The 25332-nt window shown below is 50.6% G+C and overlaps 1 protein-coding gene across 3 annotated transcripts in view; it reads left to right on the top strand.

Annotated features, from left to right (window-relative positions):
* Window positions 1–25332, top strand: part of NRP2 (neuropilin 2) — a gene marked incomplete at its 3' end in the record, with an annotated part of 116745 nt that overhangs the window by 19365 nt on the left and 72048 nt on the right. For all 3 annotated transcript variants that reach the window (XM_081095601.1, XM_081095600.1, XM_081095599.1), the window contains exons 3-4: window positions 18717–18898; window positions 24701–24931. In XM_081095601.1, coding sequence (XP_080951727.1) covers window positions 18717–18898; window positions 24701–24931 — 413 coding nt within the window. The remainder of the gene's footprint in view (window positions 1–18716; window positions 18899–24700; window positions 24932–25332) is intronic.

The following is a 25332-nucleotide window of genomic DNA, read 5'->3' on the forward strand; positions in this document are numbered from 1 at the left end:
AGGCCCCCAGCACCCAAAGGCTGCTCTGGGGCCTAGTTACCGGCTGTGGGCAGCAACCAGAGGCCTTGTTGCCCGGCCAGGTTGGTGTGGCCCAGGGACAAAAGGGCAGGACTCGGGGCCACCTGAGCAAACAGGGAGAAGCCACTTCTATGGTGGGGAGAGGCCACTGCCGGCTGCCTTTCACCTGAGTCATCAGCCAACAGGCTGCACGCAAGGGTTTTAGAAACATACGCAACAAGACTGAATCTCCACTTCTGAAATCTAAAATCTGTGCCTTTGGAAAACACCCACTGCATATGAGACACGGCTGATTCATGAGTCCTTCCCACAGAGGCAGGGACAGCAGCCCAGCCCAGCCCAGCCCATTATACCACCCAATTATACCAAATTCGAGAGCCTGCGTTCTTTTAAGAATTGGTCATTTCCAGATGGGTATGGGGAGAAAAGCGTGTTTTACAAAGTGCAAAAACCGCTAAGAAGACTTGACAGAACAGTCCTTCGGCCAAGAACCCACACAGAAGCCTGCACTAACGACTTTACACGTGTGTGCAGCGCGGCAGTATCTGATTCACCTTGGGGGGCGTTGCAGAATAGCGCTCCATCCAAGTGAAATCTCCAGCTACTGAGACATGCCCCCTCCGAGTTCCAGTTCTTTCTACAAAGGTTAGCTGATAAAGGGCCTTCTGGAACCTGGGCCACACTTCCCTGTCTTCCGAAACAAAACAAAACCTAAGGCGAGTCAACTCCCCCCCCCCCGTAAACGTCCCTTTTTGTGACAGGCTGGCTGTGTAATGTCATATTCGGAGTTTTTGTTCACCTTTGAAAACTTCCCAGGCCTCAGCTTCCACCTCTGCAAAACTGTGATGAGGATGATGATGATGATAACTACCTGTTATTGTAGATGCACAATACATTGGCAGCTGTGTTAGCATCTTTGGGCTTGGTCACAGGGACGTTTGGGACTTTTCTATCGTTGCTCTTACTCTTACTTCCTGTTCTGAGTAACCTGTCTCCTGGAGCCTTCTTCTGACCTGTTTTGGCCCTTTCATACTGGGTATGGACTTTGCTTTAGGAGGTCTTGCTGTCTCTTGCAGCGATTTTCAAGCGGTGGGCCGCACCAATATTTAAAATATGTAATACCTGACTAGTCAGGGTCACTGACCTCTTTTCCCTTAGACCAGTGGTTCTCAACCTTCCTAATGCTGCGGCCCTTTAATACAGTTCCTCATGTGGTGGTGACCCCCAACCATAAAATTATTTTCGTTGCTACTTCATAACTAATTTTGCTACTGTTATGAATCATCATGTAAATATCTGATATGCAGGATGTATTTTCATTGTTACAAATTGAACATAATGAAAGCATAGTGATTAATCACAAAAACAATATGTAATTATATATGTGTTTTCCGATGGTCTTAGGCGACCCCTGTGAAAGGGTCGTTTGACCCCCAAAGGGGTCACGCGACCCACAGGTTGGGAACCGCTGCCTTTGACTGCCAAATAAAAAAATGACAGCAGCGAACACAACAACAGTCTTCTGGTGTGAATGAATCAAAATGATACCTATTTTTTTTGTCAAATCAGCAAAAAATATATATTTTTTGGTGTGCCACAGAATTTTAGTAATTAATTTATGTGATGAGATCAAAAAGGTTGAAAACCCCTGCTTTCTTGGGAAGTTTTGGTCCTTAGGTCTAAGCTTTGCCCCAAGCCAGTGCAACCCAGGCCTGCTCGTCCGCTTGCTCCAGACAGCCAAGCTCACAGCAGAGTGAGGAAGGGAACACGGTCTAGGCATCAGTGCGTGGAGTCCTTGGCATTGAGCTGCTCATGATCTTTCCCTCTGAAACCATCCCTCGCCCCTTCCCCCATGTTCTGGATATTAGAGGTTTGGGATATTTGGCCTCTAGCCCAGTGTCCTGGATAAACAAGATGTTCCTGTGTTGATTTACAGCCAGAGGAGCCCTCATCCACAAATCCAAAATGTCTCTTTCTCCCAAAGTAGGGAGTGATATCCTAGAAAGGTAGCAGTTGATAAATTGACTACAGTAAACAGAGGAAACAGACTAGACCTCAATAAACTGGCCCCTCCCCACCATTGATTTCCTGTGCTCAGTAAACACCCTTGATTTCACACAACCAAATACAACCTGAAGGCTGCATGAGACCCTGTGAGCGCCCAGTGCTCACACTCCTCCCCCTCCCCCTACGGTGTCCCGCTGCACGCTCCCCTCTGCCTCCCCCCAGTTTGCTGGATTCCTCCAGGGCTCTCTTATGGACCCCGACTCTGAACTCAGAGCTTTGCATATCACCTTGACTTGCTCATGTGCCTTTGGTTCATGTGTGGCCACCTGGTGTCCTGAGCATGTAAGTTCTCTAAGGACATGGACCATACAGTTCCTGTCTCTATCCCTGGGGCACCCAGTCCTGGAGAAGGCTAAGTAGGTGGGTGCAGGTGGTTGGTGGTGTCGGTGATATTTTACATTTGAGATGCCAGGACATGAGTCAGCATGGCACGTGCCTGCATTGGAAGGCTGACAGAGCTGTCTTCTGTGCCTGTCCATCTTGTGATATGACAGGGTGACAGCAGGAGGATCAGACACAGGCTGTGGATGTCTCTAAGCTCTCGAGGACTTGGTCTCTCACCCACAAAATGTCAATAGACTGTTATGCATTCATCCCAAAATGCTTAAGAACCTAGTATGTGCCAAGCATGACCATAGCATCGGGAACGCAGTGATGACCACATTGCACTCTTTGCCCTCATGGAGCTTAGAGTCTGGGAGGAGGAAGCAAGTGAAAACACACGGTAACTGATGGTAAAGCTGCCACATGTGGAGCAGCTCCAAAGCACTCCACAGACAGCATCTCGTTGATTCTTGCAACAAAACCTGGGAGGTCAGCCCTCGCCGTTTGGCTCAGTAGATAGAGTGTCGGCTGCAGATGGAAGGGTTGTCCCAGGTTCGATTCCAGCCAAGGGTACATGCCCAGGTTGCTGGCTCGACCCTAGGGGGCGTACAGGAGGCAGCCCATCAATGATTCTCTCTCATCATTGATATTTCTCTCTCTTCCTCTCTGAAATCAATAAAAATATATTAAAAACGAAACAAAAAAACCTGGGAGATCATTGCTACTCTTTCCATTGTGTAGATCAGGGGTCCTCAAACTTTTTAAACAGGGGGCCAGTTCACTGTCCCTCAGACCGTTGGAGGGCTGGACTATAACTTTTAAAAAAACTATGAACAAATTCCTATGCACACTGCACATATCTTATTTTGAAATAAAAAACAAAATGGGAACAAATACAATATTTGTATTTGCATGTGGCCCGCGGGCCGTAGTATAAGGACCCCTGGTGTAGATGGAGAAATGGGCTCAGAGAAGCGAAGCAACTGACCCATGTGGCAGAGAAGGGTTTTAAGCTGGAATACCCTACTTTGCAACCTGTGTTCTTTACTCGTATGCTCCACTGCCTCCCCCTACACCATGCATTCTGACTGGGGACATGATATGGACATGTTATGTGAGCCCAGAGCACTGAGATCAGGTCTAGGCTGGGGAGATCAGGGGAGACTCCCTGGAGGAGGTGAGGTCCATATCGATCCTGAAGAAGTTAGCCAGGCAAAGGGAGTGTGTGCATGGCTGGTGGTCCAGGTAGAGAGCAACATGTCAAAGATAAGAAGGGGGGAGAATTTAATAACTACAGAAACCACAAAAATTGAAAAGCCATCCTTGTGACTTGATGATACAATCCCTCTTCTTGGTAAAGAGGTGCCTGAGTGTTGTTATTTAATCTTACTTCCTGGCCAGGCAACTTCCACCATCTCAGAGACGGGCTGTGGTCAGGAAGCAGGAAAGACTAAGATTATAGAGGTCCTGGTCAGGGTCTCTGGGTCTCATCCCCTATGTCCAGGAACCCCCGTTTAAGGCCTGAAAGTGGGGTTGCCTGGGAAAGTCCAGGTAACACTTTGGATTAGGCTGGGCTTGTCGGTTTCCTCCTACACAGGACCGCCTCTGTCTCCTTCCCGTATGAATAGGTAGGTGGTAGGAGGCCACATGTCCGACTGGAGGTGTGGCTTCAGCTGGTATCCACCTGGGATTCTAGAAACCAGAGCGGAGTGAGAGTTCTCTGTGGTTCGCCTCAGGAGAGACCCTCAGGTGATTGCTCCGGGCATCGTTCCAGATTGACTGCCTGCTCGGCCACAGAAATATTCTGATTCCCCCGAGGAGCCAATGAGCAGCACGACTTCTCTGTATTGCAAAAACCCTGCTAATCACAGAAACAGATCCCCCTCCAGGTATGTGGTGCAATAAACAGGCACAGCCCTGCTGACTCAAGCTCAGCTGGCTGCTGACCCCACGCTCTCCAACCCTGACCAAGGACCCCACCCAGCACCGAGCTCGCCGCAGGAGTGAGAAAAGGCGCCGCAGGAGTGAGAAAAGGCACCGCAGATTGTCCTTCCCCCCCTACAAAGGTTAAAGGGCAGTTGGGTCCCACCGCTATTTGGGGCAGTTTGTTTTTAAACAGGCGATGTTGCAATCGCACCTTTTCAAGTGCAAGCTTCACTGTGGACGTCCTTCCTAACGATGCTCTTTATCTTCCGATTGAGAAAAATCACTTGAGGTTTTCTAATACACAATCCCACTTGTTCTGGCTGGCAGCCCGGGCACCTCCTCTGAACCCAGAGGTCCCAGAAGGCATGCATCTCACCCCACGTAACTCCGTGTAATTCTCCCATCTAATTACACCGGTGAGAGTGTCTGCAGACATTCAGTGGGAGCTCTGGGTGGAGGGGATGAAGAGGAAAAGGAAATAGACTCAGTAAAAAATGGGATCTTTCTAAAAAAGGGATTTGTGTGTTTTCCTGTAGTCATGAGTCCTACTTACGGGGGAAAAAATATATTTTTTTCTTTTGTTTTGTCCTTTTTAATGGCAAGGGGGCTTGAAATCTTTGAGTTAAGAGAAACTCTACAGATAATTTAATTCCATGCTTCTGCTTCTGCTTCTGCCTGGATAAATCATCTCGGGAAAAATATATCAGCTGCCCTTGTCCTTCCTTCTAGAAAAGAGCCTCCGTAATTGTCCTTCGTTAGGAGGCCTAGTGCTTCGACTCCTCTCAGGTGATTGCAGAGCAGACGGAGAAAAAGCCCTAAAAATGTTAGCTGGTCGAAATAAAACTTGAAAGAAAAAAAAAAAAGAAGAAGAAAATGAATTGAGTTAGGCCTAGGTTTAGAGGGCAGTAAAGCTTGAGCAAGGAAAATCCACATGATTTTTGATGCTGGTTTTTTTTTTTCTTTCTAGCCTTACAGCCAAGCACCTTGGCAGTCTAATGGTGTATATGTGTTTGTCTGCTCTGCCTCCACTGTATGTTTGTAGGTGGTTGGAGGGACTGTCAGTTAGACAAGAACAGCAAACATTGATTGCACTCTCTACAGGCATCAGACGCTACTACACCGAGAACTTTCCATTATTTTACTTCAAGAGCCAGCCTATGGGTCTGGTACTACTGCTCTTCCCATTTAACAGATGGGGCTACTGAGGCCCTGAGAGGCTGCACAGATCGTAATGGTAGGACTGGGGTGTGAAGCCCGCCACCCAGAGCTGCCTTCGTACACCTGTGCCCGTGTACCTGGAGCTGTCATCTGCCATCCCAAAGCTTAGCTATTCGGGGCCTCTCTGATTTCCTTAGCCCTTCTTGACAAGTCTTTTCCTTTTCTCTTTTTTATTCCTTTTCTTTGCCTCTTCCTGCCATGTGGTCACCTCCGGATGCCAGCAGGGCAGTCAAGGAGAGAGAGATCTTTCTGTCGTTAAAGACAAGCCGGGGGCCTGGCTCTCAGTCAATAATCTCTGTCTGCCCCGTCATCCACCTCCTGCTCCCCTGTCTCCAGCCCCCCTCACCGCCCTCTTCAAATTCCCTGCCATCCTCTGCCCCCCACCTCCCACCCCCCCACTCTCCATCTAGAATCTGGAGATGTGCGGGCTCCTAATAGAGTGTCAGCAGAAGTAATTGATTCCTCACACAGAGAGAATTCTCCTGCCTTCAGTGTCAGCGGAGCCGAACCAGAGTGTTGGAGGGTGAGCGAGACGTGTAAACAGTCCGTGGCTGAGCTGTCAGGGCGAAGCCAGGCGCACCGGCGTGAGCGAGATGGGAAACGGTGGAACAAATCATTGTTTTATTGGAAGGGAAAGGGTAAATAATACCTCAGCCCAGGAATGGGCAGTGCGAACGAGATGGTTGAGTGCTGGGAGCTGGAGGAATCCTGATGTGAGTTTCCATGGAAGAGTTTTTCTTTGTCTCAAGGCAGGAGGCTTCCTCCCCGCCCCACCCCCTTCGCCCATTATCATCATTATTATCATTAAAATAATTACCGTAACAATTACAGTTGATGAGGCCTCAGGTTTATAGAGCACCTTTCATCTGAAAGTTCAAAGTGATTTGTCGATGTGTCATCCCTTTGAGAGTGGTAGGAGGGTAAGAGTATTCTTATTTTTTTCTTATCTGCTGGGAAACTGAGAGGCAGGCAGACACAGGATCTAGACCAGGGGTGGGCAAACTTTTTGACTCGAGGGCCACAATGGGTTCTTAAACTGGACCGGAGGGCCGGAACAAAAGCATGGATGGAGTGTCTGTGTGAACTAATATAAATTCAAAGTAAACATCATTACATAAAAGGGCACGGTCTTTTTTTTTTTTTTTTTTTTTTAGTTTTATTCATTTCAAACGGGCCGGATCCGGCCCACGGGCCGTAGTTTGCCCAAGGCTGCTCTAGACCAAGCCTCAGGGCAGGCTGCTGGGCTAAGTGTTGGCGTACTGACTCCTCTTGAGCAGGGGGGCGGTCTCTACTGCCCATCAGGACCCTGAACTCCTGTGACCGGCCAGCCAGCCAGCAGTTCTGTTCACAAAGCTAACAGCACCCTGTGGCTGTGGGATAAAGAAAGGCCCTCCAAGGCCTGTCTCACACGGGTCCCATCCTGCGAGGAGACTTCCTGCAATCCGGTTCCCTTTCTTGTAGAAGCTGGTGTCCTTTCTGGACATATTTCCTCCTGGTCTTATGGAGCCTCCAGCCAGGAGCATCCAACATTCAGAACATTCGCTGCTTCCACCCAGTTCTCTCTTTCCTCTCCCACTCCCCCCAATGTTCTTACTGAGAGAAGAGGAAGGAAGAGGGATAGAGAGAGAGAAACATCAATGAGAGAGAGAGAAGCATGGATCGCCCACCTCCTGCAGGCCCCTACTGGGGACTGCGTCCGCAACCCCGGCATGTGCTCCAACCGGGAATCGCACTGGGACCTCAACCATTGAGCCACACTGTCTGGGTCCCACCCAGTTTTTTCATTGGCAGAGGCGAGTGCTTTAGCATGCACTGGGTGGACAGGGCTGCTTCTGCTCCCAGCTCAGCCAGGTGCCTGCAGAACGCGGCCATGGAAGAAACCGCAGTGATCGAGTGGCTGTGTGCGAGGCGGAAGCGGTTCCAGCTGGCTGGCCACTGAGTGCTGTATTCAGAATATCCACCCTGGCGTGGCAGCAGCCCTTCCTGCTGGACATCACAGCGGGACCGTCACTTCCACACCCCGCCCATGGTGCCTTTGCACCGTCATGACAACGTTGCCCCTGAAGCCAGGAGAGGCTCTGAGCTCTGTAACCTGAGCTCCGAGTGAATGAAATGCAAGGACAGGGCCCAGCACACCTGCCACCTACTCCCAAATTGTCCCCTGCTTGGCTTTCTGCACGGCACATCTTTCAGACCTAAGTGCCATATTTCCCATGCTTTGTCAGGGAGCCTGGATGCCAGCAATGGCGGAAAGAAACAAGACTGGGAGCCTAAAGCCCGGGGAAACCATCAAGGACTTCTCCGATGCCCTGGTGGATTCCCTCAGGCCCCGCACACCGCGTTCCCGCAGGCTCCCACTTCTCAGACAGATGGGCAGGTTCTGATTCGCTCTTGCAATTAGACCCTCTGGGAGGAGGGGTAGTGAGCGCCTGTCCTGGAGGGAACCATTCACCCGGCCAAGTACAGGGGGCTGCCAGCACCCCAGGCCAGATGAAGCGCTCCGATTTCCCCTCTTTGGATACCAATCACTTTCTGCTCCTTCCGTTCTCCCCCAGGGGCACAGAGCCATGATCCCTGTTCCCATTTATGAGGTCAGGTAAACTGAGGCAGGTGAGCTTGATTGACCCAGGCCAGCTGGGGCAGTGTAGGGAGTCTCTGGCCCTGCTGGGTTTCACCTTTGAGTTGAGCGCCAGCTTGCTGGTGAATGAACATCAACTGTGGGCTGTTCTGACCTGCTTACCGCTCTGGTGTCATCGCAGAGGACTGGCCAGGGGCTGGGCAGGCTACCGGCAGAGGGCGAGGACTTTCTAGCCGTGCACAGCAGACAGAAAAAAGAGAGAGCCAGCAGCCACCTTGCAAACGTTCTCCCCCAAAGCCTCAAACCTCCCATTGGCACCAGCTGCCTAGGGAACCGTTTCTTATGTAAGCAAACACGTCCTGCCTGCAGCCTCCGGAGGGCCTGCTGGTCCAGGAGCGGAGCAGGTCTATGGCCACGTGGCCTCAGGAATGTCGTGCTGGGGAGCCAGGTCAGTGGGGGAAGCGGCCAGAGGGTCAGGGGAGCGTGGGGGAGGCTTTGTTGTGTGCCCTCAGTTCCCTGCAAGTTCATCGGCAGTGACACTTATCGGACACCCTGCCTGGAGCGGCCTCCTTCCTCGCGTTGTGAGGCGTTCTTGGCAGCGTGCTCGTCAGGAGCAATGAGGTCGCCGGGGCCCTCTCCATCATCCCGGGGCCTCTGCGGAAAAACAACCCGCAATTATAAATAGATGTTATCTGTCGTTTCCATATTCTTGCCTTCAAGGTTTTTTGGAATAATTCCTTCAATTTGTTTTGGGTTATTCTCTTTGCACACTTCCTTTGCTGGGGGGTCAGATTTCCTCCCTCTCGCGCCGTGGTGACCCTGGCTGGGGGAGGGGGGGACGGGCGGGCACTGTGAAAACGCTCAAAATATCGGAGATGTGTGGTGGGGAGAAATGAGGGAAGAAAATGGAACTGCGAACGGCCACTATTATAACAGCAACTGGCACCAGTGCAAACCTACAAACAAACGTAGAGTCTTGGCACTGTCTGAGCCCTTGGAGTTAGATAACAAATGATAATCATAAGTTAGAAAATTAATAATAGTAATAATAATAATAGCAGCAGGAGCAATTAACAACTGACATCAATTTATTGAGCACCTACTACGGGCTAGGCACTGTGCCGAGCTGTCAATGTGCGTTAACTCTCCAGATTGAGGGAAGCTGAGTGCTTGCTTTCTGAACCCAGCAAACGGGGGAACGGGTGGTTTTGAACCCAGCCTTGCAGGCTGGTTCCAGAGCCTGGGCCCAGAACAGGAGGTTGAGATGAAATCTCAGAAACTCAAGTGGCTGAAGCACCGTTGACGGATTTATTCAGGAGGAGGAATTTAAGAAACCACCCTCCCAGCACCTAAGTTGTGGGGCATTGAGACTCCAGCTTTATGATTTTTCATTTCATCATCACATGTTTGGTTTCCAAAGCATTGTGTATACGTAACTCTGTGCCCCCCAAGTCCATCATCCTGCTGTGTAAAACACGGGTAATAATAAAACAGTCAGTGTCTCCCAGGCTTGTTGTAAGGCATCTAGCATTGTGTTGGGCGTGTATATATCTTTGCACGCCTTCCAACAATTGGGGGGGTGGGGGGCTGTTATTATTCCCATTGTATAGATGACAAAACTGAGACTCAGGCAAAATAAATGCATTGCCTGCAGTCCTGTCTCTAATGGGAGCCAGAAACTAGATGGGTTTGTCTGTTGTAGGCATTGGGTGATAAAGGCACCAGGTGTCTGACGAGTGGAGTCAGACCAGACCTGGGTTCAGCAACCTTGGTGCTTGGGCTCTGGCTAGGAAAGAATTCAGAGCCAAGACCCAAACTGTCAGAGAACATTTATTCGGTAAATCACAGAGGTAGAAGACATGGGCTTAGGAAACAACGAGTTACACTAAGGAGGTAAAGGAAGGAGCTCTTGGAGCTTGGGAGTGAGGAAGCTAATGGTAACATGCCTGGGGCAAGGGGGAAGGGGGGGGAAGCGGAGAGGGGAGGGGAAGGCAGAAGCCTGGCATGCTCCTGGGAGGGAGAGTGCACTGGGTCCTCTGTCCTAAGGGTTTTAAGGGCGGAGATTTGGGGGGAGGTCCCAGAGGAAGATCTTAGTAGAATATTCAGTACTCTTCCAGGTGTGTCCATTCAAGGTCCCTTGGTCTCGGATGGATTGGCCGGCACCAGGGCAGGGGTCATTATTCAATGCAGCTGGTCCTGATATCAGCTGTGGCTGCTTTTGTTGCTTTTCTGGGCCTGGAGCTGAAATACGGCTGAGGCCTAGATGTTACCTCTAGGGAGGAAAGGTCAGGGGGTCCAAATTGCAGGACCAGCGATATGCTGGGCAGAGAGGTCACCCTGGGGCGAGGTCCCACCTACAATGATTGTCCATTGCTAGGCACCTAGGGCTTTCCACCCTGCTGACCTCCGGTGCCTGGCCCGTGGTCCTTGCTCTGTCTAGCTGCCTACCACACGTCTACAGAGCCCATGTGCACACAGCTTTATGGACAGATATGTTTCCATGAAGGAGTAATTTAAGAATTTCTTTTGTCACAGATCCCTTTTCTATGAAAATGTGCATATACACAAACACAAAATTTCTGCATATGTTTATAGGGGTTCCCAACCTACGGAAACTCATCCGTGGACCCCACTGAAAATCCATGGGCTTCAGATTATGTGCTCTAGATCATACTTCAAGAGCTTATAAATACACAGGATACTATCTGCTCACTCGATGGGCCATATGTTCACATACGGGTGTGTATGTGCATATAAAAATACTTCACTTTCAAAGATTAATATGTCATCCCATCTGAACACTTACATGCTAGATTTCTACTGGGTTCAGTCTTGAAACCATGAATTGGAAAGCTGCTTGCTCACTGCCTCCATTGGTGATTTGTCTATTAATTTTGGCAAGTCCTATAGGCTTTGTTTAAACAAAACAGCTAAATAAAAAGAGCAAGATTCTGTTAAGTCTCTAACTGAGACCAAGCTGTTTCTTTACCCCTGGTGCCTCCTAATATTCTTGTGCTTTAGCAATCTGGCATTCCCTCTGCTCTCAGATATTCATTCAACAGCAAGGCAAAAGCGGGGGGGGGGGGGGGGGGAAGGGGGGGCGGGAGCAAGGTCTGTGCCCTGGAGTGAGGCTGCCTGGGTTCAAAGCCTGCCTCTGACCTTTCCTTGTCACGTGACTTTGGGCAGGTCACTTAACCTCTCTGAGCCTCAGTGTCAGCATCTGCAAATGGATGGTGATTGGAACAGGGCATGGTGTGTCTATTAAATGAGTCCAAATGAAATAGTACCTAAACGCAGGGCCCCGCCCACAGTAAGTGCTCAGTAAATGGGAGCTCTTCCCGTCTCATGGGCGGGACCAATGAAAGGGAGACAGTAGAGGAAAGGAGATGTGCTTCCTTTAAAAACCCCGCCTGCTGGCAAGCTGGTTTCTTCCTAAAGGCGGGATGTCCCTACTGACCTGGAAGCCAGCGCCTGGCTTGGGGCCGGCGGCAACCAGAGACTGCACACTGTGCAGACCTGCCCCACAGCCTCTGCGTCGCGGCAGCTGCTTCTTTGTGAAGTTGTACAGAACAGTTTCCTCCTCTTTTCCCTGCAGGATACACACACACACACACACACACACACACACACACACACACACACATACACATTAGAGGCCCGGTGCACAAAATTCATGCACAGGGGAGGGTGGGTCCCTCAGCCTGGCCTGCACCCTCTTACAATCTGGGACCCCTCAAGGGATGTCTGAATCCCTGTGGGATCGGACCTAAACTAACTGCTCACCTGCCTGCCTGCCTGATAGCCCCTAACTGCTTGCCTGCCTGCCTGATCACCCCTAACCACTCACCTGCCTGCCTGATCGCCCCTAACCCTCTGCCTTGGCTCCCACCTGCCATGGAGGCCCTCATGGCTTCATCTGGAAGGTTGTCCGGAATGGGGTCCGGAAGGTCATTTGTCTGTCCGGTCTAAATAGCATATTACGCTTTTATTATTATAGATATATTTCAGAGAGGGAGAGAGAGAGAGAGATAGAAACATCAATGATGAGAGAGAATCATTGATTAGCTGCCTCCTGCACGCTCCCTACTGGGGATCAAGCCCACAACCTGGGCATATGCCCTGACCAGGAATCAAACTGTGACCTCCTGGTTCATAGGCTGATGTTCAATCACTGAGCGACACAGGCCAGGCTTCCCTGCAGGATTTAACGTCAGGTTGAATAAGACAGTGCTGGTAGGTGTCTCTGAGCTTCCTGGAAGAGAGGCACTCCAGGAGGTGACAAATCCTCTGGTCTGGATAATCTACTCATGAAATATGGAACTTTGAAAGTGTGAGAAAACCTCAAATCACTTTGACAGCATTTTAATTATAGCTGATTTGTTTGCCGCTAATAGTGAACGTGCTGTCAGCATGATTTGAGATGTTTCTTCCACTCAAAATGTTGTATTTCGTGTTTTTGAGTCACAAGGCAGCATTCTGGTTCCCAGATACCACCAGAATAGCTCAGGGATTGTGTTGAACACAAAGGAAAGAGGGTAAGATGGACCAAACGTACTAAATTCCTCGGAAGGTGTCATCACAGAGTTCATTCTTCCAAACACGGAGCGCCACCCTCAAGCCCCTCATTTATTCACTCAACAGTAGGTTAGGGAGCCCTCCTGTGCGCAATGCACCAAACGGGTATTACAAACGCAGCAGCAAAAAGGCAAGGCCCTTGCCCTCCGGGTGCCAACTGCCTGGTGCAGGACACAGATTCTAAACAAACAAACAACTATATTGACAAGACCTTTCCCACTCCCACCGCATTCTGGGCAGATAGGCCCCTCTCCTCTCCTGCAGCAATGATAGCTGTGCAGGCAATAAGAGGGTGGAGAGGTAGAGAATAAGGGCCTGTCCTCTGAAACAGGGTGGTCAGGGCTGGCTTCCCGGAAGAGGTGACTTTTGCATTTCGAAGGATGAGAAGGTACCTGCCAATAGAGAAAGCTAATGGTATTGCAGGCAGAGGGAAAAACAAGTGCAAAGGCCCCAAGGCTGGAACAAGCATGCCATGTACCAAGTGTGATGTCTTAAACGTTTGATGATACAAGCAGCGTGAAAGCGGAGGCATTGCCTGGGAAGCAAAGGTTATGGCTTCAGGACTTGTGCCGATGTGTAGACCTTAGTCCCAGAGGATGGGCACAGCATTTTCCCTCGGAGCCCCCAGATACTCACTGTGATATAGAAATCCCCTCACAAAGGTAGACTCCGGAAGGGGCTGGACGTCATCCTGCTACCCAGCCTTTGGTGGCCTGACAGGAAGTGTCCCGCGTGGACAGGGTCATGGAGACTAGAGAGCCTTCCTCATGTTGCCCAAGTGAGGTGAGGAAGAGACGAGACTGTTGCTTTTCCATGTCTCCCCCGTGGACTCTTAAATTAATTCCACTGCCATCCTGGCCGGTTTGGCTCCTGGATAGAGTGTCTGCCTGTAGACTGCAGGTTCCTGGGTTCAATTCGGTCAAGGGTGTGTACCTCAGTTGTAGGTGCAATCCCTGGCCCCGGTTGGGGCGCCTGTGGGAGGCAACCAATCAATGTCTCTCTCTCACATCAATGTTTCTCTCTCTGTGTCTCTCTCCCTCCTTTCCACTCTCTAAAAATCAATGGAAAAATATCTTTTGGTAAGGATTAACAAAAAAAATTAATTCCACGGTCAAGATTCCTATGCCCCTACTGGACTGTTTGCGGGGTTAAACCCCACGCTTGTACCCAGATTCCTTCACCAAACAAACGCTGGATCCTAGATGCTGGACGCTGAGTCATATATATTCCAAGGCCACAGACATCCCCAGCTTCTGTGAGCTTCTTCACACGAACCTGACAACACGAAATTTCTGAGATTTACTCCAGCTGTGGCAAATCCCTAATAAAAAATTTCCCCAAATGAGTCAGTCCCCCAGGAGGCAACTGAGACATTCCGTGTGATGTCAGCGTGTCATTTGGAGTGGGTCTTGTCTACAAAGAGCCCAGCCACGGCCCTGGTGGCTGACTGGGGCTTGTCCACAGGGCAGAACCTGGACCCTGGAGGGAGTGAGAGTCTCCCACACAGTACAATGCTAGGTAGCTTTCCTCGCAAGCAAACCTGATGGGAAAGGCCAGCTTTTCCACGAAGTTCGAGTCAGGGCTGATTATTTGCTTCACAAAAGGATTCTGCAGAGGGCTCCTTTAAATAACCAGCTCAGAGAGAAAACGTATAATGCGATGGAGTGACAGGAAAACTTTTTCCAAAAGCGCATCTCTTCATCTGTGTGCATGGAGGGATGTAAGGATGTGTTTGCAGCTGTCAGTGTTACACAGGAAGGTTTGGGGCCGTATACCCATTGGGGACATCGAGGCCAGCAGGTAGCTGTGGCATTTGTTGGGCAGCCCTGCTTCACCCCTGATTCTGCTGATCCCCTCAATTGATCCAGGGGTGATCAGGCAACCAGATAAAACCCTCCGCCTTCTGACGGTGGATGTCAGGGCCTCTCTTTGTCCTTCCTGGAGAAAGTGGCGCCACAGCCACTAGAGCTACCTGCTGGACTTCACAGAAATATTTGTACATATTTCTTGAGTGTGGGCCCTGTCTCTGGCTCTATGGCAGATGCCCCCACAGGCTGTGTCTTAGTCAGTCCTCACAGGGAATCTGTGAGATGGATGGTGATGGTGACGATGATGGTGATATTTATTTTTTATCTGCTAAATTGTGAAAGCTGGCTTATGTTTTCCAGCTCTTCTACTTTGAAAACCCCTCTTAATGGAAGTAGTTTTATTTTATATCTTTGTGGCTTATTAGAGAAATGTAGGCTTATTAGAGAAATGTAGACTCATTGTAAACAATTCAGATACAGAGGTCCTCAAACTATGGCCCGCGGGCCACATGCAGCCGGCCGAAAACATTTATCCGGCCCTCCGGGTGCATTGGCCGCCACTGTGTGCATAGGAATTTGTTCATAGTTTTTTTTTTTAACTATAGTCCGGCCCTCCAACGGTGTGAGGGACAGTGAACTGGCCCCCTGTTTACAAAGTTTGAGGACCCCTGATAGAAGAGAACAAAGAAGAAAGTAAAAATTATCCCACCACTCATCTGTCTCCCCACTGTTAATATTTTAGTATGCACTGTTTTGGACTTTTTGTCTGCATGTTTGTGCAAAATATATATATGTAAACATGCACATATATGTTTTAAAACATGCTTGTAAAAATACCTATGTTTTCGACTTAACAAAGACTCTTCCATAAACAAAAGCATATAGGCAGGCCTGCAGAACTATCTACTAGAGCAGCAGGGTATTCCATTTTATCATATTCCCACACGGATGGACCTGTGCATGCGGGCATTCCGACACGATGCTGTTATAAACAGAGCATCTTTCCCCTTCTTATGTGCTGCTGCTGATATGTCCACCCACACAGATTTCATATACATCTTTGCACAGTTGTCTGGTTATTTTCTCAGGAAAAATTCCCAGCCGTGGGATTGCTGGAGTAAAGGGTATGTACATATTACCTTTTATCACATTTTTGCCAAGATGCCCTCCAAAATGTGTGAACAGATGTGCCTTCCTGCTTCTACTGCCCTGTCCTTCCTCGCTCTGTCTCTCAGGGAAAGTCGCTCCCGCTCCAGCCTCGGCCTCTTCACCTCTGAAATGGGCGTGAGGACAGCAGGTCACAGTTAGCGTTTATTAAGCACCTACTGACTGCCAGGCTGTGTAGTGACACTGTGTATGGGTCATGTTGGCCATTGAAATCTCACAGCAACCCTAGGAGAAAGGTTCTGCTGTCCCTATTTTAGTTTTATTTTCCCTGTTTCTGAGGCTCAGGGGGTTAAGTGACTTGCCTGAGGGCACCCCGTTAATTAGGTTGAGTTGTGTCACTTCTGGGATGTGGGGAGGGCTCTTTCTCCAGGAGCCACGCTTTTGCTAGCCCAGGTGGCCAGGTAATGTCTGCTTAAGGCAGCGGTTCTCAACCTGTGGGTCGCCAACCTGTGGGGGGGTTGAACAACCCTTTCACAGGGGTCGCCTAAGACCATCGGAAAACACATACCAATGGTTCTCAACCTGTGGGTCACGACCCCTTTGGGGTTTGAATGACCCTTTCACAGGGGTCGCCTAAGACCATCGGAAAACATATATAATTACATATTGTTTTTGTGATTAATCACGATGCTTTAATTATATTCAATTTGTCACAATGAAAATGCATCCTGCATATCAGATATTTACATGACGATTCATAACAGTAGCAACATTACAGTTATGAAGTAGCAACGAAGATAATTTTATGGTTGGGGGTCACCACAACACGAGGAACTGTATTAGAGGGTCACGGCATTAGGAAGGTTGAGAACCACTGGTTTAAGGAGTCCCCGTGGCTTCTCCACCACCGAGCGTGCTGGCGGGCATCCCCATTACTCACTGGGTGTGGCTGGCCCGCAGCACTTACCTCGTGTGGAAATAGTAAGGAGGGATTTTCCAGAAGGTTTGGGGAATTTCCTCTGAGAATCAACTGTCTTTTCACTGTTGTTTCAGAGGAGAGGAAGCATGTTTTCAAAGTTAGCACCATCTCCCGCAGTGAAATCACAGGCCTACACAATTCGCACCGCCACGGCCTTCCCTGGCTGTGGCCGTCTCTCCACAGCTCCTGGCGAAACCCTGCCACCTTCCCCAGACTCTAACCGCTTCTGTGAGTCTTTTCACTGCGGGATTCCAGGGCTCTGGGATCAGGGAATGAACGAATCCTGGACCGCACCTCCCACTTCCTTCTCGGGCCTATTGGTTTGGAAGTAGCCCAGCAACCTGAGCCACCTGAATATGCGAGCAACCGGAAATGCGGCTCTCAGGGGCTGGAGTGGGGCCTCGGGGCCACTCTGCCTCAAAGAAGCCACTTCTGCAGGCAGCCTGCTCCCACAGATCCTGGGTGTGTGCCAGGCACCACCCAGGGAGGGTAGCCTTTGCAGACCCTCTTTTTCTATTTTTTAAATAAATTTTTATTGACTTTTAGAGAGAGAGGAAGGGAGAGGGATCCGGGGTTCGAGCCCACGACACCAGCATGTGCCCTGCCTGGGAATCAAACCTCTTAGTTCCTGAGTCAACGCTCAACCACTGAGCCACACTGGCCAGGCCAGACCCTCTTTTTAATGGAAAGAGATTTCTCCCGTGTTGGTTTAGCACAGTGGTTCTCAACCTTCTGGCCCTTTAAATACAGTTCCTCATGTTGTGACCCAACCATAAAATTATTTCCGTTGCTACTTCATAACTGTCATGTTGCTACTGTTCTGAATCGTAATGTAAATATCTGATATGCAGGATGGTCTTAGGCGACCCCTGTGAAAGGGTCGTTCGACTGCCAAAGGGGTCGCGACCCACAGGTTGAGAACTGCTGGTTTAGCAGGTTGATGCCAAGTAAATACACAGGGATGGAGAGGGAGTTGATGGTTTTCGGTAAATAATGGTGGGAAGGGAGCTGGTAGGGAAATGTCCCACCTCAGCATTGGGACCCCAGAGGAGGAACCCAGTCAGGGCACAGTGACAATCCCCAGAGCACACAGCAAGGCCGAAGGCGTGTGTCTGTGCAGAGAAAGCGTCGCAGGCTGTGAGCCGTCCCACAGCCCAGCCAATGTCTGCTTAAGGCAGCGGTTCTCAACCTGTGGGTTGAGGGGTCTTTCCCCGCCGGGCAGTTGGATTGTTTGACATGAGCGCAGGCCTTGGTGGAGTAGGGAGGGCGGCCCCCCTGCCTCCTGCTGAGGCTAGGAGTTATGTGCTCAGAGATGCTGGTCCCTGGGGACTCACCCCCTGCATTGGGAGAAAGGTTTTTATTGCCTTATCTAACGTGATGCTGATTCCTTTTAAAACTATGTTGTTGGCCAGACGATGCTGATGTGAACTTTGCAGAGTCATCTCAGGGAGGGAGGTGGCCCATGTCTGGGGAGTCTGTGTCATGAATAAGTAAAGAGAAGAGAAGAGGGAGGACCCAGGAGAAAACCTAAAGGTGGGGGAGGGAGCAGGAAAATGAAAATATCTCTGAAATAGCCCCAGTGCGCCTGGCTCGGTGCCTAGCACCGTGCATATGATTTTTTCATTCCATCTCTCTCCCAACCCCCTGAGGTGGGTATTTTTATCCCCATCTTCCAGATGAAGAAATGGATGCTCAAATGGGTTAAGCAACTTGCAGTGACACAGAGCTAAGAGGCAACAACCAAGATGCAGAAAGATCATAATGGAAATAAAAATGGTTCTACAGAAGGAAGAAAAAAATGAAAAAAAAAAGTTTTTTTGAGATATTTGATAGACTGATGCTACTGCTCGTATGTGGGCAAGAGATAAGGCCTTAAAATCTAGCCATTGGCCAAGGTGCCCATTCTCTGTGGCTTTAGTAAAGCAATGCAACTCCCCCTGTGTGTGTTTGATACTCTGCAAGCAAACATAGTGACTTTGCTTGAGCAATCCAAAACATCTAAGTGTCTAGAAATGAATGGAGAGAGCGCACATGTGCTGGAATGAGACAAGGGGTCCTTCTCATCACCTTAAAGAGGTCTTTTCTCACCTGTGCCCCTTCGCGCCTCCTCACCTAGGTATGACTTCATCGAGATCCGGGATGGGGACAGTGAGTCTGCAGACCTCCTGGGGAAGCACTGCGGCAACATCGCTCCGCCCACCATCATCTCCTCGGGCTCCGTGCTCTACATCAAGTTCACCTCAGACTACGCCCGGCAGGGTGCCGGCTTCTCCCTGCGCTACGAGATCTTCAAGACAGGTCAGTGCGGTCCTGGGTGGAAAGCCGGGACCTGGGCCTCTAAGAGAAGATGGGGCGCCACCCTCTGTGTCAGGCTGTGGGGCACTGCCTACGGGAACTGTGTCAGAGTCGTGGGCTCATAGGCAGGTTGAGGGAGGGAAGAGAGGTTCAGGTGCACCGGGAGACAGACCAAGACGGAAAGCCAGTTATGTCATCATCCAACTGGCGAGGGCGATGTGCTGGGTGAGGCCCGATGAGAAGGGGCACCAATTAAATAGAAAACCACTGTTGGGGCGAATCTGATTCTTGTGTTTTTTAAAATCACGATACTCTTCATGGGAAAAAGCGAAACTCGTTTGACCTTCCTCCTAATTACTTCACGGTTTAATGTTGCCTTTATTTGGAATTACACGGAGCAGGAGGACATAATCTTTGTATTGTGTGGAGTCTCTAAAGATCTCAGTGTGGCCTATGCCCTCCCACTGGGGTCAGACAGCAGCTTTGAAATTCAGTTATGGCTCCTAGAAATTCCCCTCGCTGATCCACTTTACCACTTCTACCCATCGAACCCCACTTCCTAAATGCCAACGAAGCTGACCTCGAAAAAGCAATAATAAAAAAAAGAGGCAGAGAACGTGCACATCAAGCAGACTGCTCGCTTTCGACTAGCTCCCCCTCAGATTGTTGAGAGCATGGACCAGTGCTTAGGCCCATACCTGGGTAGAGCCAACTTTCATTCACAAGATGCTGGTTCAGCATCCCCATTTCTGCTCTCCCCGCAGCGTGCCCTGCCCTCCGATATGTGAGCTCATGATCTTGAGGCCGAGTGAAGTTCATCCCCCAATTCTCCCGTCCCTCGGCCTCTCTGCCACCTAAGAGGCTCCCGCCCCATCGAAGGAGCATGTTCCCGTCACCAGCCTAAGTTTTGCAGCTCGTGGATGGAGCTGGTGAAAGGGGAGGCCTTGTCATCGAGAGGCCCAAGTCCGGCGCCTGTTGAGTTCAGTGTGAGGGGAGCTATTCATCTATATTTTCTTTTCCACTAAACAGTTCTTGAAAGGAAGTGGTAGCTGCTGAAAGCACTTTTTATATCCACTCTGTCTAAATATTTGTTAAATTTGTCTGCCTGAGAACAGGAACGTAGAGTCTGACGAAGGGGTGGGGCCGAGGGAACTGTGTCAAGCCGGAGTGGGAGCCTGGACTCTCGCAGGCACAAGTCCCGAGAAGGTCCATCTGCTGTGGGTCACCACCCGCCTGACTCCACGAGGTCACGGGGACTGACAGTCCGTGTCCAGTGGCTCCAGGCTGGTGGGCAGCTCCTGAATTGCTTGACCCACAGTTCCCGAGTCCTGTGCAAGCTCAGATCACTGATGAAACGCTCATTGTGGCATTTCTGCTGGGAGCAGTGGGGTGAGAGGGCCGACCAGGGAATCAAAGAGTGTTCGCCCTCCTCTCGCGAGGGAGACAGGTGTGCCGACCCTCAGCGCATCCCAGAGGCACAGTGGACATTGTTGGATGGATGAATGTAAATGGAAGGAAGAACTATAATCTGAGGCTCTGTAAGCGCTCAGGAAAGGTGTGACTGACACGCTGTGGTTGTAGAAATGAGGGCTCCATCGGGTGGCTTGGCAAGCGGAGAATCTGGGAAGTCTATTCGATAGCAGGGTCCCCAGGGCTCAGCTGTCACTCAGCTCCACTGTGCTGGCCGCAGGAGGGAAACAGCTTCAAGCAAGGTCTCCAGGGAGCTGGCCATGGGGCCGTCGCGACAAAATGAGCGGGACCGTTCAAGCTCACCTCTGTGTCATGTCTCCTGACTCAGCAGTTCACAGCGACACTGCCACATTCTCCAGAAAGCCACAGAAAAGTGGATGTTAACGCTATTCAGTTTAAGGGGACGATGTTAAAAGTTAAAAACAGCCGAACCGGTTTGGCTCAGTGGATAGAGCGTCGGCCTGCGGACTGAAGGGTCCCAGGTTTGATTCCAGTCAAGGGCATGTACCTGGGTTGCGGGCACATCCCCAGTAGGGGGCGTGCAGAAGGCAGCTGATCGATCTCTCATCGATGTTTCTAACTCTCTGTCCCTCTCCCTTCTTCTCTACAAAAAATCAATAAAATATTTTTTAAAAAGTTAAAAACACAGGAGGGTATTATACTCAGCATTGCTGTTTTGAGGACAGGCTGAGGTAGGATCTTTGCACGAGGCAGCGAGTCTGCATACTTCTTAGGAACAGGAGTGCCAGCCGAGAGAGGTGTCTCGGGCGTGGAGACGTGGGCAGCCCGCTTTCAGGACCGCCGTTGTCTGTACGGGAGGAAGGATGTGACTACAGTGGGAGGTATCCCCGCCCACAACGGCCACGCATCTGGGAAATGTAAGAAAGAAGACGAGAGCCCAGTGGTTTCTCGAAGCCACTGCAGCCCGCCATCATGTCCATTCCAAAGAGCAGCTCTGTGCATGAACGGCCGCTCGGTATCAAGCACATACATGTGTGGGGGTGCAAACGCCAACATTCTTCCAGGCGCCGTGCCCCGCACCCACCGCTGGAGTCTCGAGAGAAAACACACCATTTACATCATCTGCAGAAGATGAAAGAAGCGCATGCACGTTCTAGAGAAATCTAAACACACACAGCTATGTTTGCTGGTCAGATTCATAGGGAAAGAAGCGGGAACCGTAAACACAGACACACATACCCACCCAGAGGGCTCTGAAAGCCTTTGCCAGCACATCGCCTGTCGAGACGGCTGCGAAAGGAGACTGACAGACGCACACCCACCACTTGGGTGCAGGCAGGGGCCATGTGGCTGGAGTGGGAGGCGCATGTCTGCCCTGAACGAGGTGGCTTATAAAGGAGTCTGTACATTACCAGACTCTCCACATGTAAAGGGGCAAACCAAAACAACTCGTAAACTCCAAGGCTCCCCAGTCCCCAAATCCTGGGCAGAACAGAGAAAGGAATTTTAAAATAACTTCAAATACAGCACTGGAGACTTAAATCGCTGGAAAATGTGGGGGGTTTTGTTTGTTTTTCTGGTGCTCCTTGGACCAGCGTTCAAGATCAAGTTTTCTTTCCTGGTGCTGGGGGACGTTTTGGGAACTGAAATCTCTGGGGACACTCACAGGCAGCGAAAACCTGGAGGGCCCCCTCCCCCCACTCCCCGAACTGAGGAACTGGATTCACCTTCTGCCTTCAGGCCAAGCTCAGCTCAGGCCACATGTTGTGAATAGCTTTGTGCGTACAGATTCTTCTTCCGCTTGCCGGGTGACTGTAAAATTTACAGTGGGGAACCACGGAGTAGGCATTTTTCATAGCGGAATCCTTTGGTCTGAAACCATGCCCTGCAGCTGAAACCCCCCGGCTCCCGGGGACAGTCTCCGCACCGAGGGAACTTGAGTATCTGTGGACGGAGATATTTTTCTGTCACCTCGAACCCTGTAACACATCACAGAAAAGGGACCTTGGGTTAGGTAGTTATCTGCAAGGCTCAGCTTTTGTGTCAGGGATCGTCACCCTGTTCTGAGATCTCTTCTCCACATTTGATTCTCAGCTGCGCCCGCTCTCCAACACTGTGACCGCGGTTTAAATAACGAGATGGCACTCTAACGGACAAAGTCACGATGATAATGGATAAGTTTGATTTTTCCTGCATAAAAAGGATAAAACTGTGTACCTACCTCATTCCAAATAAAGCAGGGGATATACCCATGTATAGACACATGTCAGAGATAGATACACACTTTTTTCTTTTTTTTTTAAAGAACATCAGATTGAAAAATTCTGTGCCGTCAAATGCCGTGGAACCTGGAGGCCGTGGGGTCTTTAGAAGCTCACATTCTCCCGGCCTCCCTTAGGCTTACTGGGTGTCCTTTATGGAAGCCTCTCCCACTGTGGGGAGGAACCAAAGAAAGATTCCACTATGAATTCCCCACTCCCGGGGATGGGGACTCCCTTCGCCTTGGAAGGGAGAGATGGAAGAGCCACCTCTGGAATGAAGGTCCATGCCCCTCCCAGCTCTGGATGTGTGCTGTGAAGAAAAGCTCTTTCCTCTGGCTGAGTGGCCCGCATGAAGCAGGCCGCACAACGCTAACCTTCTCAAAGGTCCCTTCGGCCCCAAGTTCTGCCAGCTGGCTTGGCCTCGCCAAACTGCCTCATCTGGCCATTGAGGAGGCCTGGGAGCTGAGGGCTAGATGGTAACCAAAGCCAGGAACTTGCTAGGAAACTGGGGTGCCATCCAGCTCCCCCTGCTGGCCCTGGCTGCCCATTGGGCTGCCCTGCCCCGGAATGATGGGGTGCAGAGCTGCTGAGATGTGGCCCACAGAGAGCACCCCCCTCCCCCCAACAAATCCGGAAGAGGCTGGCTCTCGCCCGTCCCAGGGTCCGGGCCCAGCTGCCAAAGCTCAGTGCTGGAGATGTTGGAATTTTCTGCCTGATGCCACCACCCCCTGCTCATCTGCATGATACCTCTTCCAAGTCAGACTTTGCTGCTTTCCAGACAGTCATCATCAATAAAGAGACTCACGGAGGGGCCTCTGCAGGAGCTGCGGATAAAGACATCGCCCTAGGCCGAGATCCGAATATTGACATCGCATAGTTGCATTTCTCTGGGCTCCCAGGGGACACTTCCTGCCAGTAAACACCTGCTTTATTGAGGATTTGGGTGTGTTTTTTCTTCATGCTTTGAGGGCCTATTTATCCTCCTCATAAATCCTGCTTCTTTTTTTTTTTTAATTTATTTTAAAATCAGAACGTCGTGAAACCCATTCTACTTGTCCGGCAGTACCCACGCGGCATTAACTTGTCTCAGAGGGTGCCCTGCGCATGTCACGTCCAGCGGGCTGGGCTGCATGTCCTGGGCCGTCTCTGGGCCTCCCCTGGCAGAGGGAGGCTGGGTCACAGTGCTCGAGGGTTCTGTGAATGTGACTCCACCTAGAGGCTTTAGGGGTAGGGTGGCTGTAGTCCTGTCACAGCTCCCGCCGCCCGCCAAGCCCGCCCCGGGGTGCAGTGTGTGCCACATGTAATAAGGACGCCTCCCTGAGTCCCGAGAAAGCAGACACGAGCGCTTAGCAGCACAGCAAAGGCCACCCCACAGAACGGGGCCAGAAGCCTCCCCAGTGGCAGCACAGGGCCGCATTTTTTGAGACTTGCTTGCCGAGCGGCCTTTCACAGCCCCAGCGCCCCGCTGTGATCCACCGGCTACAAACGTCGATTGTTCATTGTCTGGCCGCTACAGAGCAGCTCGTTTTAATATAGTCATGACATGAATGAGACCCGAGCTCCCCTTTGCCCCTCCCCTGGGGCACCTTGGATCTTGGAGGGAGAAGGGGGCACTCGGTTGGCGCTGGTACAATAGGGGCTGTGTTGAGGTCAGCGATAAATAAGGGGTAACATTGTTTGCCCTGCTGGCAATCAGCAAGCCTTCCTTAAGGATTGAAATAACTTACATTTCTGGAGCAAGCAGCTGAGTAATTGAGAAAGAAGTCTCTGTTCCTCTTTTCAAGAGAATCTCTCTCTCTCTCTCTCTCTCTCTCTCTCTCTCTCTCTCTCTCCACACACACACTCCACCCCCCCCCAATTCCTCAATTACTATTCTTACTCTTACATGCAGAGCAAACCATCTCGCCTCCTTAATTTCTCTCTTAAAGAGGGTCCCGCTCACGGGCTTGACACGTTAATGGGAAGAGTATGTTGCTTCAAGGGCCACTCCAGTGGAAACAAACACCCAGGAGCAGGATTTAGGGCCAGGCATTTAAGTAACTCATGCAACAGAGGCAGCTCAGACAGGCGTCTTCTCCTCCTTTCTAATGCTACGGTCCCCTTTGACATACAGGCTCCGAAGATTGTTCGAAAAACTTCACAAGCCCCAACGGGACCATCGAGTCCCCCGGGTTCCCCGAGAAGTACCCACACAACTTGGACTGCACCTTCACCATCCTGGCCAAGCCCAAAATGGAGATCGTCCTGCAATTTCTGACCTTTGACCTGGAGCACGACCCCTTGCAGGTGGGAGAGGGAGACTGCAAGTACGACTGGCTGGACATCTGGGACGGCATCCCGCATGGTGAGTGCTGTCGCTGCCACCAGGCGCTGCTCAGGAGCCTCTCCTGAGCCTGCTAATGGCTTTAGGAACCGCAAAAAGAGAGAGCGAGACTTCATACCTCCTTCGGGTTTGTATCTGACCCACCGTGACTGTCTTGTCCTATCCTACACCAAGGTGGTTTCAGAGATTGCAGAAGGGCAATCCTTTCTTGGGGACACTGGTTTGGAGAAGGATAGGAGGAGACGGAGTAGACACTGGGGTGAGGATGAGAAAAGCTATCGGCCATGCTCTTTTCTCCTTCATGCTGTCAGGATTCCATAGAAAACGACTCAGTGGCTACCCTCTGTGCCCAGATAGGACTCCCAAGCCGGATTGATGAGGTGTAAATCCCGCTCTGCTTAATAGTGGCTCTGCAGCCTTGC

Source organism: Myotis nattereri, assembly GCF_964212035.1.
Source record: "Myotis nattereri genome assembly, chromosome: 7".
Taxonomy (NCBI): domain Eukaryota; kingdom Metazoa; phylum Chordata; class Mammalia; order Chiroptera; family Vespertilionidae; genus Myotis; species Myotis nattereri.